The 17022-nt window shown below is 38.0% G+C and overlaps 5 protein-coding genes across 6 annotated transcripts; 2 read left to right on the forward strand and 3 right to left on the reverse strand.

Moving 5' to 3' along the window:
- Positions 1-226: 226 nt before the first annotated feature.
- LOC106444622 (protein phosphatase inhibitor 2) lies at positions 227-2007 on the reverse strand. 2 transcript variants are annotated; one of them, XM_022717731.2, is made up of 5 exons: positions 1774-2007; positions 1552-1609; positions 966-1087; positions 629-808; positions 227-542 (listed from the first exon to the last, which is right to left on the reverse strand). In XM_022717731.2, exons 2-5 carry the CDS (start codon positions 1557-1559, stop codon positions 316-318), a joined length of 537 nt encoding a protein of 178 aa, XP_022573452.1. In that variant the 5' UTR covers positions 1560-1609; positions 1774-2007; the 3' UTR covers positions 227-315. The 2 variants fall into 2 exon arrangements, with proteins under 2 accessions (XP_022573452.1, XP_013741530.1); XM_013886076.3 differs by having other exon boundaries at positions 963-1087.
- Positions 2008-2262: 255 nt separating this feature from the next.
- Positions 2263-7755, reverse strand: LOC106440848 (DNA mismatch repair protein MSH3). Its single transcript, XM_013882612.3, has 13 exons — positions 6713-7755; positions 6296-6487; positions 6003-6167; positions 5803-5901; positions 5346-5597; positions 4733-4987; positions 4467-4598; positions 3918-4178; positions 3757-3828; positions 3513-3662; positions 2967-3428; positions 2529-2812; positions 2263-2431 (listed from the first exon to the last, which is right to left on the reverse strand). Exons 1-13 carry the CDS (start codon positions 7637-7639, stop codon positions 2386-2388), a joined length of 3297 nt encoding a protein of 1098 aa, XP_013738066.2. The 5' UTR covers positions 7640-7755; the 3' UTR covers positions 2263-2385.
- Positions 7756-7859: 104 nt separating this feature from the next.
- Positions 7860-10127, forward strand: LOC106440849 (pre-mRNA cleavage factor Im 25 kDa subunit 2). Its single transcript, XM_013882613.3, has 7 exons — positions 7860-8082; positions 8443-8488; positions 8844-8937; positions 9030-9103; positions 9450-9536; positions 9639-9749; positions 9845-10127. Exons 1-7 carry the CDS (start codon positions 7964-7966, stop codon positions 9914-9916), a joined length of 603 nt encoding a protein of 200 aa, XP_013738067.1. The 5' UTR covers positions 7860-7963; the 3' UTR covers positions 9917-10127.
- A 1375-nt stretch (positions 10128-11502) lies between these two features.
- Positions 11503-15206, forward strand: LOC106444623 (transcription factor LAF1). Its single transcript, XM_013886077.3, has 3 exons — positions 11503-11886; positions 11976-12105; positions 12195-15206. The coding sequence occupies exons 1-3, from the start codon at positions 11748-11750 to the stop codon at positions 12676-12678; spliced, it is 753 nt and encodes a 250-aa protein (XP_013741531.1). The 5' UTR covers positions 11503-11747; the 3' UTR covers positions 12679-15206.
- On the reverse strand, positions 14989-17010 carry LOC106440850 (transmembrane ascorbate ferrireductase 1). Its single transcript, XM_013882614.3, has 4 exons — positions 16628-17010; positions 15897-15945; positions 15565-15764; positions 14989-15439 (listed from the first exon to the last, which is right to left on the reverse strand). Exons 1-4 carry the CDS (start codon positions 16769-16771, stop codon positions 15125-15127), a joined length of 708 nt encoding a protein of 235 aa, XP_013738068.1. The 5' UTR covers positions 16772-17010; the 3' UTR covers positions 14989-15124.
- Between the last annotated feature and the right edge of the window lie 12 nt (positions 17011-17022).

A 17022-nucleotide genomic window follows, 5' to 3' on the forward strand; every position in this document is an offset into this window, starting at 1 on the left:
AAACAATGTTTGATTTACTCAGCAACAAAAGTGTTAAGGCTAATGGGATATCTTGATCGATGAAGCCTCCATAGAAGAAACGACCAAGATTCAAAAATGAAGAGCCCATAACAACTGTGTCTCTGTTCTTCGAATCGTGTGAGTTTTCAAAATAGAATATGGTCTCCTTTGAGGAGGTTAAATTGGTGTCAATGTTTTTTTTCATTTTTTTGGGGTGCAATTAAAATGCAAACAAGATGTTCTTAATTTCTTATAAATATAAAGTTCTACATATGTATAATCCAGAAATAACACCATAGTGTAACAATGTGTTCATCAAGTAGAAGACGAAGATGACTTCCCTGAAGATATCGCATCCGCAGCACCTGGAGTGTTCTGTGAGATTGTTGCCTCTGGTTTACCTGTTTTGGCACTATCGTCTCCTTCTGCGTCTTCACCATAGAAAGAACCACCAGAGGATCTCATCTCCTTTACCATTCGAAACTCGTCATAGTGCACCCGTCTATGTTCATTGAAACTTGTGTTTTTCTCTCCCTCAGGATCTGCAGTGCACAAAAAAAACAGAGATGAAGATATGATGACATGATGGAACTACTGAGTCAGCTTTGATGGGTATTTTGCGAAGAACCTTCTTCATTTTGATCTATTGGTTCTGCTTCATCCTCTGACGGGGTCCAGTCACCAGAATCAGATATGTGGCTAATAATTTTACTTGAAGAAGCTAAATCGTTCAGATCATTCTTTAGTTCTTCAGCACGATGCATTTCAACAAAGTTGTCAAACGATCTTACTCTAGAAGACAGAGAACCTGAAAAAAAATCAACCATAAAGAAAAGGAAAAAAAAAAACTAGTTCAAGTCACACTTCCAACTAGGCTGATAACAATTAAAACAGGACGCCTGCGGCAAATAAAACATATATGTAGGCATTAAAAAAAACTGAAAATAGAGCAATGGACAAACCACCATCATCATCAATCATGGGGTACGGTGGGTGATAGGGTGTCTTTGGTTCAGTAATCTTCTGCCTAACAGGTTTGTTGGATTCAATTTCCACTATATTAGCTTCATCCCATTGTACACGTCCCCTGCCATTCAATATTAACATACTTGATGATGCTACACCAAGAGAAGTTTTGCTAATAGCTAAAGAAAAAGGGACAATGTGTACAGCCCCTGAACCGTAGATAGGAAACATCCTTAGATAAACTTAACAACAATTGCTATTCTGTAGTTCATGAGCCTTACGATGAAGACAAGAGTACTCTTACTATTCACTTTTGTGCTTGATTAGGGAAACTCATAAACATACACAAGCAGGTATTCATTTGTCCATGTGTCATTTCCCTCCAGATGATCCGTTTAAACGCATGCTCTATCTAAATGATCAAATTTATCTAAAATTTTAAAACTCATCTAAATGATTCATTTGAATTTTTTTTGTCTTTATCACTAAACAAACAATAATTCTCGTTTCCATCTATATGAACCATCTTGAAGAACAAACGAAAATGTCCAATGTAAAAGTAAAATGGGGGAAGGGGAAACATACTTTGTCATCTTGAGGTGATTATATACTCTTTCAGGCTTGACCAATATTATAGCTCGACCTGATTGCAAGAAGAAAAAAAACTCAGGTTAGATTACGTACATGTTGGGCAGGTCTACACATTGATCATCATCTTCCTCTACTGTTAGGTAGGTCATACACCTATCAAACCCAAATTCACACCAATTCGCAACTGTTTATGATATACAATTCAGACAGAGTCACCTTGCTTCCTATGGCACGACAGATTCTCGCTCGCTTCCGGAAGTTTTTTTTTTGTCTCGTCTCTCTTGGACTTTTTCTACCTCGTATGTTTACCCTCACCAAGGATCTCACGCTTTAAGAAGACGTGCGGTCAATAGCCGTCCGTGCATTTGACATTGACCATTATAGATTCTATGTTTAGCCACTAGAAATAGAATTATCCGTTAGATTCAACTGATTCACGTTGACTGGTAAGGGTAGTTTTGTAATCAGCTTCTTCTAGACATAAATAGAATGTATTTTGAATAGACCCAGTATGTTCTTAACTCTTAATAGAGTGTTTTCCGTTCTACACGCGATTCGTGTATTTTACTTGTTTTTTATTTTAATTTTTAATATCATATCAACTGTTTTGGTTCGTTTTTGAATTGTTAATGATTAATTATGTATGTAAAGAACTTTTGAAAGCTTTATATAGCAACAATCTTCGAAGAATTTCATAGTAAGGACTGGAAGCAAACTCTCTCTCTATATATACAAAAGGAAGATATTGATCAACTTAAGATACAAAAGAAACTCTGATTAAGACATATATGACATGGCACATTCTTAACTTATGATTGGCTGAATTTCTCATCTCTCCCTTGGGATGTTCTTGTTAATACATAAATATTTTTGCCTGCACATTAGTAAAACCAATGCAGTGTTATCAAAACCTTGCATCGTTGCCGAAATGTTGATGATGTAATGGGTTTTAGTCTGATGATCTTTCCTACCTTGCTACTAAATCTTCTGCAATCTTCCAAGCATCTTTTAACAACTTGAATGATTTTGAAGGGTCGTCTTCAGAGAGAGCACATCTCAGGTCTGCAAACAAGTCACCTAAAACAGACATAGATTCTTCGGTGCGAGATTCTGGGGGTTCAGCATGTGCTTTTGGTTTCCCCGGTGACTCCATGAGATGCTTTACGCTACTAACTGTTTTTCTCTCTCTTGCACGTACCTCAGCTTCCAAATTTGCAGCCATGGTAATGGCTCGATCTATACATGATGGAGGTATCTACAGTTAAATATAGAAGTGGAGATCAGCTTCCATGAGCGGACTAAAATGACTTCAATAATCATCTTAAACATCTATCTATATCTGAATGAACTTAATTGTGTAAGCATCTGCATGTGAGGCGGATGGGGAAATACAAAGAGACGGAGTTTACCTGGGCAAGCTGAGCAACCTTAAAACCAAAGCTCCTGCTGCAAAGGCCACGCACGAGTTTATATAGGTAGGTCACATTATCATGATCAGACCCGCCATTATCCTTCTGTGATGTCAGATACGAGACATGGTATGTACCAGCAGAAACCGGGAAACTGTTACTGATCTCGGCTATTTCAGGGTAATGCGTGACAAAAAGAACCAAACATCTCTTTTCTACTAAGAGATGGTGTAGTGTTGCATAGGCAATGGCTACACCGTCATGTGTGCTAGTGCCTCTTCCGAGCTCATCTATTATAACAAGCGAACGTGAAGAGCAGGTTCTGATTATGTGCGAGGCCTCACTTAACTCCTCTAGAAAAGTACTTCGACCATGCTGGATACTGTCTGTAGCACCCATCCGAGTGAAAACACCATCAAGAACGTGCAGCTTGGCGAATGAAGCTGGTACAAAGGAACCAACCTGGGAAACCAGAATCATTTAGCATTCAACAGATGTAAAAAATACTAAAAACGGATAAGCTTATACTGCTAATCTCCATGTTACCTGAGCCATTATGGAAATTAAAGCAACTTGACGGATATAGCAGCTCTTTCCTCCCATGTTAGGTCCAGTGATAATCTGGCAATATTCCCCTTCTGCGTGCAAGCTTGTGTCGTTTGGGACGAAGTTATCTTGTAATATAGTCTCCAAAACCTGGGAAATTTTTGAAAAAGCAATGAATAATAATATTCCCAACTTGATTAGGCAAAGGAAGAGAAAAGAATAACAAGTGAGAGCAGAAGCATACAGGATGACGACCAGACTGTATGTTTATCTCAACTGGTTCACTGTCATCAACAAACAAAGGACACATATAGTTCTGCATAGGGGGAAAAAGAAGAACACAAGTTAAGAATTGAAAAGCAGTGACTGCTAGAAAATTTTGTGGGGTTTGTTCCTTTGGCAAACCTTATTTCTAGATAGAGTTGCAAAGGAGTGCAAACAGTCCAGCGCAGCAAGAGCTTGAATGGCAGCCTGAAAATCAATATAGTATCCAGCAAAACTTTTGAGAAAACTATCCCATGAAGCTCGGTTCACTATAGCAAGATGTTCTGTTGCTAGAGCTAGCTCGTCCAGTCCAGCTACTATTTCTGGGGGGTGATATCGAATAGTCTTTTTGGTGCTATTAACTTTCACCCAATTGATAGGAACCTTGGCATCAACAGGCACCTGTATTAGAAAGAAATCATTAGCTTCAAATAAGAAACAAATACCCAAAATTTTAAAATATTGTTGTGTTTATACTTGGTACGCAAGAAGATGGATGTGAATGATGTCTAGTGGAATGTGCGCGAAATCATATTAACACAAGCTTCCTTCTTAAAACCTTTTCTATTCTAAATACATGAAGATGCTTTTGGGGTAGCCATTTAGGTGCAGTTTCAAAAAGAATAAAAAAAGCTGCACTCTTGTGGTAAGAAAGCATCATCTTAAAAATACGAGTTCTCAGGAGAGTACCTCTATTAAATGCGTGATCCCAGACACATCAAGAAAATCCAAATTTCGATTCGCGAGCTTCTTTCGATATGAAACTATCAAGGAATCTAGCTTTTCCCTGACAGCTAGAACTGCTTGGCGAGCTTCAGCAAGCTGTCCATAGTAAATAACACAACTGAATTATGAACACACAAAATCGCCGCTAAAATAGAATCAGATCAGTGTTAAGGGCCTTTATGATGCATAAAACATAATGTAAAGAGAGAAGCGATTAAGGGTATATAAACCTCAGGAAATTGGTTGCTAGAAGTGATTAGTATGTCGAGCAAGTCTCCTCGAGCAGCCCCTTCCTTGTTGAGGGCAGAGAGAAGTTTCGCGGCATTGTCAACCACAGCAGGGGACGAAACAACCGAAATCAATTTTCTCAAAAGAGAAGACCGCACAGTTGCGGATTGCATACTCCTCGTTTCACAATATTGCTTTATGCCAAGGCGTTGAAGTTGCTTCCCCGCAAGTAAAATAGCTTCGATAACTGCAATGAACTTTTCACCCAGAAAGTTAAGAACTCTCAGGCCTCAGGTGAGGAAGAGAGGTAAACAAAGAACTAACAGGATATCTAAGAATAAATAAATGCTTTGGCCCATTGACATTTATAGCTCTACATATGATTATCAAAAAATGAATGTCATTGTGAGGAAAGAGGATAGGACCCTGAACAATTTCTGTCAGATGCTACTACTATGCATCAGTATTTTTTTTGTTTGACTAGATATCACAAAAATACTAATACTCTTTATTGTTAGCCAACTTACTTCAAGAAAGAGTTTTATGATTAGTCATAAATGGTGCGCTATATGCCAGGCACATATATAAGAGGGTAAAGGACAAGCCAAGTTTCACCTCTGTGGCTTTAGCAGTCCGATGAAAGATTCTTGTTATTCCACGTTGAATATCAGGTGATCTAGACAAGGCTGTCAAGACTGAGGAGAGCACATGATAAAACTCAGATGGTACAATTTTTCTCTCAGAACTTTGTTCATCTAACTCGTCGCTGGCCTGGGAAGAACTAGGAGATCCCATGCATGCAACAATCTCAGAAACAGCATCAAGGCGAGCCGATATCAAATTTCTATCGCAAAGAGGATGAGTCACCTGTCGAGTGAAAGTGTTACAAATCATGATCAGCGAAAAGTCCATCAACACTCTGTTTCTGAAAGGTAAGTATAGAAATCTATGTCCCTTCAAGAACTGATGGCCGTAAAATCTTATTACTTTATTATAATACGACGACAATGTGGTTTATCCTTACAAAAAGCCCTTTGTGTCAAAGCTAAGAAGAAAATAAAATGTGTCTTACCCAGTGTCTAAGAAGCCTGGAACCATATACCGTAAGAGTCTGGTTCATATTATGGAATAAAGAGCCAGACTCCGATCCATCTGAGTTATTTCTTATAACCTGAAAAAGCGACAACCTGTTTTAAAAGTACTTAAAAAGGACTGGAGTCTTAATATTCACTGAATATCACATTATGACAGGTAAAATAAAGCGGAAAGCACCTCCAACTGTTGCAGTGTATTGGCTGAGAGAGTCATCTCTGTGGTGCTTGATAAAGAGCGAATTGAAGCTCCCTCGAAAAGGATCCTTTCAAATCCAAACTGTTTGAGATGGCGCAGTGTCAGGGCAAGGGCTTTAACAGTCAGATGTGGCATGTTCATAATTGTCTGCACCATCAACAAGGCAACAAATTAGCAGGAACTGCAACAAGCAACTAGTTTTATTGAAAAAAAAAACTACTAGAAAACATATATCATAAACAAAAGTTAAAGGTTTTAGAAATCAAATGACATACATGAACTGTCAAGCGAGATATTTTCTCTTCAGCAGCCTCCACCTTGTTTTCTTTATCATCTTCTATGTTTCTTGCACTGAGATCTTCATATATTGAAACAATCTCATCTACTGCACTACCATTGCGGAAACGATCCAGTGCGGCACGTTCCACTCGAACGTTTGAAGTAGGTCCAGCATATCCCAACAGAAACTGCCAAACAAAGATCCCAAGCGACCATTCATCAGTACATGCATTTATATCAACCAAGAACAGAAGTTCTAGTATACTAAACTAATCCGTAGAATAAATTTTCAAACAGACAAAGATTCTTGTCAAACAGTTCATCAAGAAGCATCCAGCGCACGATAACTAAAAAACCTAAAAACGAGCTTAAAATACCAAATGTAACATTGACTTATACACATATAACTGTACCTTCTCAGTTTGCTGTGAAAGAGGCTGGCCAAGCAACAACTCAGCTGGAGATAAGCTCAAAACCACAGCCTCTAACCCACTCCTCATGAAATTATCATTAAACTCTCCATGAACAACTTCACCAGTAGAAATCTCAACGCCAACAACACCAACTCTAACATCAAAACTCGCTTCCAAACCACAACCTTTATTACTCTCCCTATCAACTCTCTCATCCACTACACAAACCAAGAAATTACTCTGACCACCAAAACCTTCTTCACCAACACACCCGCCACTTATATCCTCAGCCGCCTCAAGCGTCGCTTTAGTATACAAACCCGATAAGCCACGGAAAAACGGACCGGCCCGGTTCGCTCCGTGGGACTTAATAGCCGCAGTTTCGGTCTGCTTCACCACACCAACCTTGTACCCTGCATTCACCAGCCTCCTCACGTGGACATTGAGCCGAAACGTCGGTACGCTCGCCGTCATGAAGCTGTGATCCATATGAGCGTAAATGCCCAACACACGCGCTGCTATCTCCGCGTCTTCTCCGAAGAATCTATACCTGTAACCAACTTCCACCATCAGAATCACATCCGGGTGCTTACTCTTCAGCTCCACCACCTGCTGTTCCAACGGCGTGTACTTAATCGAGGTTGTTACGGGGAGAGATTCTTCCTCCGGTGGAGGTTCTAGGAATCTCTGGAGGAATCTTCGGTGTAGATTGGGGTCGGGTTTGGGTGTGGGGTTTTGAGATGGTTTGGGCTTCTTGGGTGACGCGGCGGCGAGATGATCGGAGAGAAGTTTTCGCTTGGAAGGGGAGAAGGAGACGGTGGCGGAAATCTTCGGCGGCGGTGTTGACGATTCCTGATTCGGCGGCGGTGAGGGTTTGGGTTTGGGAGCGAAGAATCGAGAAATCACCTGCTGTTTCTGCTTGCCCATGGTTACTTCTTCGTGGCTATGGCGATTCGTTGGTTGCCAATTTTCGCGCGCTTTCTTAGGCTGCTGCTTGATAGTCTGGAGAAGAGTGACGAAGGCAAGCGGTCTGAGGAGATTCTTCTGGGCCTAATATTTAAATGGGCCTTTATACATGATTCCCTAATGGGCCATCGATGGTTTTGATTTGATACGGTGTCGTATTAGGAACGCGACTCTAGAAGTTGTAGTGGATACGGTGTCGTATTAACTCCTCCGTCAAGATTACTTCTCTGTCGCCGTCGCCGCCGAGATCAATCGATCGATACACAGAGAAAGAGAGAGAGAGAGATGGCTATGTCTCAGGTGGTGAACACGTACCCTCTTTCGAATTACAGCTTCGGAACTAAAGAACCGAAGCTGGAGAAGGACACCTCCGTCGCCGACCGACTCGCTCGTATGAAAGTCAAGTACGACTCCGACTCTTTCCTCTGTCATCTTCTTGTAGCTACTGCTGAATTTAGAAAAACCCTTTAAGAAAGCTCCGGCCTTTACATGCTTAGATCATGATCTTGCTGATTTTCGTAAACGATCACCAAGAAAGATCTAACACAAGACATTGTTATATAACTTTCCAGTAATTGATTTAAGAGGAGGTGTAGCTACTGTGCAATGTGTTGTAGAACACTTTTGTTTTGTAATTATTTATTCTCTCGAAAGTCTCTTACTTCTCTAGTCTCGAGTTCTATAGTTTTAACTCAAGGCATTGTTGAAGTCTGTTGATGACTGAAGTGTATCTCTTTCTTGTTTTATTGACTGGTGTGTTGCAGCTATATGAAAGAGGGCATGAGGACTAGCGTTGAAGGGATTCTTCTGGTGAGATAATGTTTTGCAACTCTAGGTCGACTCTACTTGTTATCAAATTCCTCTGTACTTTTCTCTATTTTGTATCACCACCTGCTGGTTTAAAATCTGTGGAACAGTTATGTGGTTCACATTTTTCTGTTAGGCATAAGATAATGTGTTAACATCGTAAGGGTCAGTCTTATGTACGTATAAGCCACACATACATGTATCTCGTTGGTTGGTGCATATTGCATAAGTTAAGTGAATGGTTGGTGTCAAGCTATACTAGAATTGTTACCACCTACTATGATTTGAGATTTGTTCTCTCTCTCTCTCCCCTACGCTAGGATTGGTCTTGATACCTTTTTGCTGATCAACCTTTCAGGTGCAAGAACACAACCATCCTCATATACTTCTCCTGCAAATCGGTAACACATTCTGCAAACTTCCAGGTGGACGCCTGAAGCCTGGAGAAAGTGGTATGCAGCAACCATCTGTTATTAGTACTTTCTATACTATTGTGATTTTCTTCATTGCTTCATTTTTGGTTTTGCTATGTTATGTCTTGCAGAAGTCGAAGGTCTGAAGAGAAAGTTGACCAGTAAGCTTGGAGGCAATTCGGCTGGAATTGTACCTGACTGGAAGGTACTATTCTGGTTTCCTCTCTGTTCCTTTAACTGACAATGACTAGATTATTAGGTATTGATAGATGCCTTAAAGGAACTAAGTCGATGTGGCATGTGCTTGCTCTTAATGCAAACGAGAAGCAGTTCAAAGTAGGGACCTTTTGGTTATAAATTATAACACTTTGGCAGTCTAGTAATGAGGGTTTCATAAAAGGAAACAAAGATAGGTCTTGGTTCTTTGATAGAGATTGATATGTATATTACATGAAAAAGAAGACTTTGTCGCTAGTCCCCACATGCCTATGTATGTATATCCCTCTGTCCCTGATCCATAGTTCGTCGATGGATTTTTTTCCCTTGAACAGGTAGGAGAATGTGTTGCGACATGGTGGCGTCCAAACTTTGAAACCATGATGTACCCGTATTGCCCTCCTCACATCACGAAACCAAAGGTAATTAAAAAAAAAACTCACAATATAGCTTCATAACATTCCTGTTTGACTCATCTCCTGAGTAGGTTTTGTTTACATCTCTCTTTTTTTTGGGAATGGCAGGAATGCAAGAGACTCTACATTGTTCACTTATCTGAGAAAGAGTACTTCGCAGTGCCCAAAAACTTGAAACTCTTGGCCGTCCCTTTGTTTGAACTCTATGACAATGTTCAGGTTTTTGTTTTTTTATATATATTTCCAGATACTTTCAACCGTTAGAAATGGTCTTATCCCAAATTTCTAACGATGTTATTCTTTTCCTGTGACAGAGATATGGACCGGTTATATCGACCATTCCTCAACAGCTATCCAGATTCCATTTCAACATGATTAGTTCGTGATTCTACTCGGTGTTCAAGAAGAAGAAACCTGTCAGATTAGGCACGATAGAGAGATGTAGCTACCAGTTTTAGAGATCCGAGTTCTGGATGATGCATGTTGGTTTCTTTACATTATAGACTTGTTGGCATTATGAAGAACAGGTTCGTTCATGTATCAGCACAAGAAGATTATTCATCTAATTTCTAAAAGCATTCGTCATTATTTGACTAACGGCTGTCTTCTCTAACCATGAAACATGTGTTTTGACTAATGATATTTTCATTGACGTGCTATCAATATATGAAACACAAACTAGGCCATGTTAAATCTACATTGTCTCAGTCGATCTGTAATAAATATCTGAAAGAGAAGTATATTACCATACCACAAATCCAAATGGTGAGAAGCAGGAGAAGTTTTATTATTCAACAGTCTGTCCCTAATCAAGACTGATCATATAACATTTTCGGATGACTAAACATGATCGACGTAACATTAGATGTGTCATTGGTCGAGAGAAGAGTACATTTGGTCATGCTTCATCATAGGCCAGTAGAGCCAACAAGTACAAAACAAAGTCAGAGTATTTGAAAATTAGCGACAGCTCATTGCGAATGGGACATAAGTAATTAACATTGCAAAAGTTAACAATATTCCTCAGATAAATCTTATAACTGGTCCACTTGTCGGTGTAAATGTAATATTTTTTCTTCTATTATCAAGAAAGACAAAAACGTGAGTGGAAAAAACTATACAATTAATTTCTTGCAGCAAATAGGAGCTCAATGTTGACTTCACTGCAAATTACATACAAAATGTCTCTAGCCAACTTAAAGTTCTAATATATATATAGCTAGCAAATAAACTTTTTTTTTTCGAACTTTGCTAATACAGTTTGTCTACTTGCTATTGATGCTTTACTAAAAAGACACATTCTTTAACAGATTGAATGATTGCTTCTCTATAATCATTGTTTCATCATTTACAATCATTGGATTGAACCAGACAGATTATTCCATCCACTGAGTTAAATTTATATGTGATCCAAATTGAAGAAGTCGGTCTTATTTTCTTGAGTTCTTGCCACCATTTCAGAGATATTTTTTGGATATGAAGATTTTATATGCATGAAGAAATCACATATCTAAAATACGATTGAACTTAAACTAATACGCTAATCGTTTTGTGTTGAACCCTATTTTCTTTGTTTCACAAAAATTGTTATTTTGATACATTTTTTTGTTACACGAAAAGTGTCGTTTTATAAATACATTATGAATCATATTTATTTTTCGTTTTGATATTAGTTGAATATTTTTGATTTATAAATGGATTTATTTTTCTTTAATATTATTGATCAAACAAATGTATTTATTAATCAATATCTTTTACTTTTTGTAAAGTGTTACAAACAAATTTTTGTTTTCTCAACTAAATTTGAAAATAAATAATCATTCTTCTTCATATCTCGTATCCGTTCTTTTTGTCTTCCTATATGTTTTTGTGATGGTTACTAGTTAGATCATATATGTATTAATAATTTAATTTTGTCCTAGCAGACTTTTGCTACCTACACCTAACCAGTCCTTGCATAACCACAATGGCTTTTGTGATCAGTACTTATACAAATACACATATATGCATATACATACGAAATTCACACATAAATATCCTAAATTCCATGTGGGTCTACATGCATATAGTATACGAACCATTTGTCTTTTTATTTCTAAGCAGACCCATTTGGTCATTTCTTAACATTAAGTATGCTAACTCTATCTGTCGGCCTTTGGTGATATATATGTTATCTCAATACAGACATGTATTCTTCTACTATAACAGGATTGAGAAATGTTGAAGACGATAGCTGTAGAGAGACCAAAGCAGAGACAGAGGAAAGGGTTCTGGTCACCAGAAGAAGACGAGAAGCTAAGGAGTTTCATCCTCTCTCATGGTCATTCTTGCTGGACGACTGTTCCCATCAAAGCTGGTCTCTCCTTAAATCTTTTTCTTTTATTGTTTAGTCTTTGTCAAAATAATTTAGCCAATTTTTTTTTTGTTGGGGTTTAATATGAAAAGGGTTACAAAGGAATGGAAAGAGCTGCAGATTAAGATGGATTAATTATCTAAGACCAGGGTTAAAGAGGGATATGATTAATGCAGAAGAAGAAGAGATCATATTGACTTTTCATTCTTCCTTGGGCAACAAGTAAGCTTTACCCTAACCTAAAAAAAAACTAACCCTCTTTTCTCAGCAGATGCTAAAGAGTAAAGAGAGCTGTTCTTTTGTGTGATTAGGTGGTCTCGGATTGCAAAGTTCTTACCGGGGAGGACAGACAATGAGATAAAGAACTATTGGCACTCTCATCTGAAAAAGAAATGGCTCAAGTCTCAGAAGTTGCAACATGCAACATCTATATCCACTTCTTCCGAATCACTCGTTGCTTGCGGGAGAAGAAACCCGCAAACCTTGATCTCACTTCCAGAGAAGACATCTTCATCTCCATCACAAGAAAGCAATGACAACAACAACAACTATTCATGCTCTTCTGGTCCTGAGATTGCAAGGCTGTTCTTCTCCGAGTGGTTTACTTCGTCGGATCCCTACTTTGATCATTCCTCTAATTTGACAGACTCTAACCACATCCAAACTCCAAATATTCAAGGACCTGTCTCAGACTACGAAGAATCAGGTGATGTTAATCAGTTCTATTACAACGAGATGGTGATGATGAGCAACAGCAACTGGACTCTTAACGACGTCGTTTTTGGCTCGAAGTGACATAAGCAGGGGCATAAGATTGATAGAGACGACTCAGTCGTCAACAACCATGTAAATCCAGTCTCAAACAATGTAAATCAAATTATAAATGAAAAATATTGGGAAAATTATAATTTACCACAAATTTGATACTTTTTTTTTTTGACAACAAACAATGCACAGACTCATATTGACTCTGTGAACCAACTTGGAAACTCTGCATCCATGTGTACGACGAAAGATAGTTGATGCCGGGCACTACGTGCTAAGCTGTCCGCCTTTTGGTTCGCCGTCCTTGGTACATGAACGATGTCTGAGTTGTGGAAACTTCTTCTCAAAAGCTTGATGTCTTCTAAATAGGTTCCAAATGCAGGCCATTCCTCAGGTTCCGAAACCATCTTCACCAACTGAGAACAATCTGTTGCAAACGTAACCTGAAATTGTCTTAAATTTCTCATGCATTCCATTGCCCAAATCAATGCCTCCACCTCAGAGTGAAGAGGTGATAGACATGCACGGACATTTCGTGCCCCTAACAAACCATCAAAGCCTGGTAAAGTAATAAACCATCCTTGCCCTGAGAACACAGCCTTATCTTTCCAAGAACCATCTATAAAACACCATCGTCCTGTATTCGTTTGGATGGAACTATTCTGTGTAACTGGTGCCACTCTCTGATTCCTTAAAACCTGAGCCTCAGCCCAAAGTGTTGATTCCAGTTCAGCCAGCTTAAGTGTATCTCTCGGATCAACATCAATATTACCAAACACCTTCTTATTCCGACTTTTCCAAATATACCATAAGATCCATGCAAACTGATGGTCATCTATCTTTGGATTAACTCTCCAAAAAAGATGATCCATATTCACAAATTTGATACTATTTTCTAAATTTATGTTTAAATGATAACTATTTTGATAAATATCTCAAATTTGTGATGATAAAAAAACTAAAACAAGTCTCCTAAATCATTTATAAATATTTAAGAATCATTTATAAAACATTTATAGAAGTTTAATAGCAATATAAAACATTTATGATATTTCAAACAAATTTCTCCAAAAAAATTGAAGGTAAGATGTATAAAAGAGTTGCATTACAATTTACAACTTAACTAGAGGCTAGAGCTAATTAAAGTGTCTTAACCATAGCAGCAGCGGGAATTCGAGGCAGCATGCGCCACCGCGTGTCTTTGGCTTCATGGAACTTTGCCTCTGAGTTTATCCATCAGCTCAAATTCATTTGGAGCAAGCTTAGAATCTAAAAAATTTGGAAACTCTTCCTCACAAAGCTTATCACATTCACAGCTGGAGTAGCATAATCCATGAGCTCCAAGGACGTGCGCGTTTTTACGTCAGACACAATAAGCTTTACAACTCCTTCATCGAATTTCTTCTTCTGCAAGTTTCTTTCTCGCTGATGTCTTATCTTCCAAATCAATTAAAAGCTCGTGCCCATGCCTAGTTCAATGGTTCGGTTTTAAGCTGAACCAAAAAACCAAAATGTTTTAACTAAATTAGTTAAGTATAGTAGTAATATTAAGATTTAATATATCTAACCAATTAACCTAAACAACTAAATATAATTTATATATTTTACTTTTAAATAAACAAAATAAACACGACTAAAAATAAAATAAAAAATATGAATCCCATACATATATCAAAGACAGAAAACTACTTTTGATATTTATATTAAGTTTGAAGATAATAGCATAAAGCTATTAGATTACACCTTCTACATTTTCATTTTAATGTTTTGCTTGAAAAAATAATGGTTTCGTGTCAAATGGTAGTCTGTTTATATTCTTATAAAATATCTTTTGTAACTTACCTAAAACAAAACTAATAAATCAACACGGTTGAACTAAAAAAAACACAAATAAAACCAAATAAAACCGAATGAATACACACCAAGTTAAACTAAAACAAAACCGAACACACACACACAAACAAATTAAAACCAAGCCAAACTGAAAACAAAACTAATTTAGGGTCCGATTGGCAAATAGACTTTAAGAGCTTTTAAGGCTTTGAATCAAATTAAAAGTCTTCAAAGCCATTTTTTTACCAATCACGTTTTGTTACTTCTAAAGTCTCCAAAATCTTCCTAAAAATATCCATAACCCGTAATTAAACCGAAATGCCCACCTATAATTAACAAGGTCATATTCAAGCACATTGCAAAAAAAAAAGAAATTTGAATTTGTAAATCAGCATAACATATACGCGGGTCAAAATCTAACTGTCTGTTAAATGACAATATGAAAAATATTAACAAGAACTGTTGCAATTTTCAACAATACTACTGAAGATTTTTACACACCAGAAGTAATCAAACTCATAATCAGCGAAATCACAAACACAAAGTATTTTCACTACAAATACATCATATAAGAATATGATCTTTTGACAGCACAAGTAGCAACAAAGATATGCGAGGAACTGAGGAAATGTATAAAGCGTTTTCATATAGCAGAATAGCTGTAGTTATCAGCATCATCAATGGAGGAAGGAGACTTAGCAGAAGCAGTGAGTACCACCAAGGCACCAAAGAGAATGGTGACAATGGCTGTGAAGTTCACAAGAAACGCTTCTGGCCCGTACTTGTCGAGCTTAGCACCACTCTCCAGGAAAGTCAGCTTCTCCAGAAACCCTAAAGCTGCGTTCCCAACCGCGAGTATATAAACAAATAGGCCTAGGATTGCGTGCCACGGAAGCAACCCACTTCTAAGGTTTGGTGACCCTCCAGGGAAGAAGAACACTATGAAGCTGTACACCCACTGCAAAGTTTAAAAACATTTTTTTTTTATCTTTCTCTGGTAATGAACAATGTACAAAAACCCTTTAAAAATCTACTTTCTATAAATGGAAAGGTCTAATAGCTGCACAAGGCCATGGGATTTACCTGGAAGCCATAAAGAGAAATGACACCAATACCAATCCAAGAGTGGAGGCTGTAGAGGTTAGGGATTCCACTTTCGTTGTGGTTCTTGAAGGCTGCACAGATTCCCCAGATCCCAAGAGCCAGAGCAATGGCATGGAGGATAAGGTGGATCAACTTTTTCACTGGCTTCTCCAATGGAAGCGATTTGTAACTTATAATTGCTGCATTTCAAGTTCAAAAAACAAAGGTTTATGCAGTCATTTTCTATAAAGTGATCATCATCAACAGGGCAAATCCATATAGTAAGTAATACAAAGCTTTTCTCATTGTTAAAAGGAGGATGTTAATGTTACCTTCTCCTCCCAAGATTACAAATCCAATGAGCATCAGAACAGGATGCAGCTGGATCACAGAAATAGAAAAAAATCAGATAAAGAAGGTCATGCAACAATTCGAATGGCTAAAAGTAATAATACAATTGAACAGAAGTCATGCTTTGCTTCAATGGCATACTCAGGTAAACATCATGTTTGTTTTGGATGTTTATAATCTTTTTCCTCTCAACAACAACAAAAATAAATGGAACTTTAAAAACAAGATTGAAAAGTCAGAAGATATTTACATTTTCTGTATACCATCAATCAAACGCCAATGACTCAGTAAAGACCAAACATCATTTTAGTACATAACTGTACGCTCATGGAGCCTATTCCACATCCGTAGCAAAACTATTATCCAAGTACATGGGACACACCAGATAAATCAAAGTTATCTGAAAAACTATCAAAAACCCCCACTTTACAAATCAAACAAAAATCAAGAATTAAAACAGAAAGAGACTTCTCCATCACAGAAAGCCACTCACTCAGAAACAGTACTAAGGTATGGATAAGGTTTAAACTTTGCAGATAAACCACAAGATTGTGAAGCAAAAACTCGGAACTGAAATCAATTTGATTTTTGATTTATAAATACTACACATACCACCAATCAGAACAATGGTCAAGAAAGGCAGAAAGTCAACGCAAAGACCTAAAAAAAAAAGAACAGAGGGAGAGAGAGCTTAAAGTAAAGGAAACAATACATTGAAGATGAGATTCTTGTTTTCAGCTTCCCAAGCCAATCCACCTCTGTAGCTGATATTCCAAACCAGCACCATAATCGCCGCTATCACAGCCAGCGCGTGGGCCGCAAACGTCACCGGCATCGCGTTAATCCCGACAGCCATAACTGAACAGAACTGTGTTTCTTTTTTTGGTTCTTGTCTTTTTCTCTCTCCTTCTTCTTCTACTTTTGTGTCAGACTAATCTCGATGATAACCTTTGAGAAGACCCAGCCAGATAAACCAACCACGTGGTCGTCGCGATCCCCTTTCGATTTGTATATTCAGACGTGTATTTTCGTGGGCAGTTAACTGGATAAACAAATCAGAGGTCCCCACGTGGATGTCGTGGTAGCTGCATCTAACCCCCGCGCTTT

Source organism: Brassica napus, chromosome A3, assembly GCF_020379485.1.
Source record: "Brassica napus cultivar Da-Ae chromosome A3, Da-Ae, whole genome shotgun sequence".
NCBI classification, from domain to species: Eukaryota; Viridiplantae; Streptophyta; class Magnoliopsida; order Brassicales; family Brassicaceae; genus Brassica; species Brassica napus.

Coding starts and splice junctions, on each gene's coding strand:
- LOC106444622 (XM_013886076.3), bottom strand. Junction 809..962: donor CATGATTGATGATGATGGTG/GTTTGTCCATTG, acceptor ATTTTTTTTCAG/GTTCTCTGTCTTCTAGAGTA. Junction 543..628: donor AATAGATCAAAATGAAGAAG/GTTCTTCGCAAA, acceptor TGTGCACTGCAG/ATCCTGAGGGAGAGAAAAAC.
- LOC106440848 (XM_013882612.3), bottom strand. CDS start 7,639: ATGGGCAAGCAGAAACAGCAGGTGATTTCTCGATTCTTCGCTCCCAAA. Junction 6,488..6,712: donor TTTCACAGCAAACTGAGAAG/GTACAGTTATAT, acceptor TTTGTTTGGCAG/TTTCTGTTGGGATATGCTGG. Junction 5,902..6,002: donor ATACACTGCAACAGTTGGAG/GTGCTTTCCGCT, acceptor TCGCTTTTTCAG/GTTATAAGAAATAACTCAGA.
- LOC106440849 (XM_013882613.3), top strand. CDS start 7,964: ATGGCTATGTCTCAGGTGGTGAACACGTACCCTCTTTCGAATTACAGC. Junction 8,489..8,843: donor GCGTTGAAGGGATTCTTCTG/GTGAGATAATGT, acceptor TCAACCTTTCAG/GTGCAAGAACACAACCATCC. Junction 9,750..9,844: donor AACTCTATGACAATGTTCAG/GTTTTTGTTTTT, acceptor TTCCTGTGACAG/AGATATGGACCGGTTATATC.
- LOC106444623 (XM_013886077.3), top strand. CDS start 11,748: ATGTTGAAGACGATAGCTGTAGAGAGACCAAAGCAGAGACAGAGGAAA. Junction 11,887..11,975: donor GACTGTTCCCATCAAAGCTG/GTCTCTCCTTAA, acceptor TAATATGAAAAG/GGTTACAAAGGAATGGAAAG. Junction 12,106..12,194: donor CATTCTTCCTTGGGCAACAA/GTAAGCTTTACC, acceptor TTGTGTGATTAG/GTGGTCTCGGATTGCAAAGT.
- LOC106440850 (XM_013882614.3), bottom strand. CDS start 16,771: ATGGCTGTCGGGATTAACGCGATGCCGGTGACGTTTGCGGCCCACGCG. Junction 15,765..15,896: donor TGTAATCTTGGGAGGAGAAG/GTAACATTAACA, acceptor CTTGAAATGCAG/CAATTATAAGTTACAAATCG. Junction 15,440..15,564: donor TTTCTCTTTATGGCTTCCAG/GTAAATCCCATG, acceptor TAAACTTTGCAG/TGGGTGTACAGCTTCATAGT.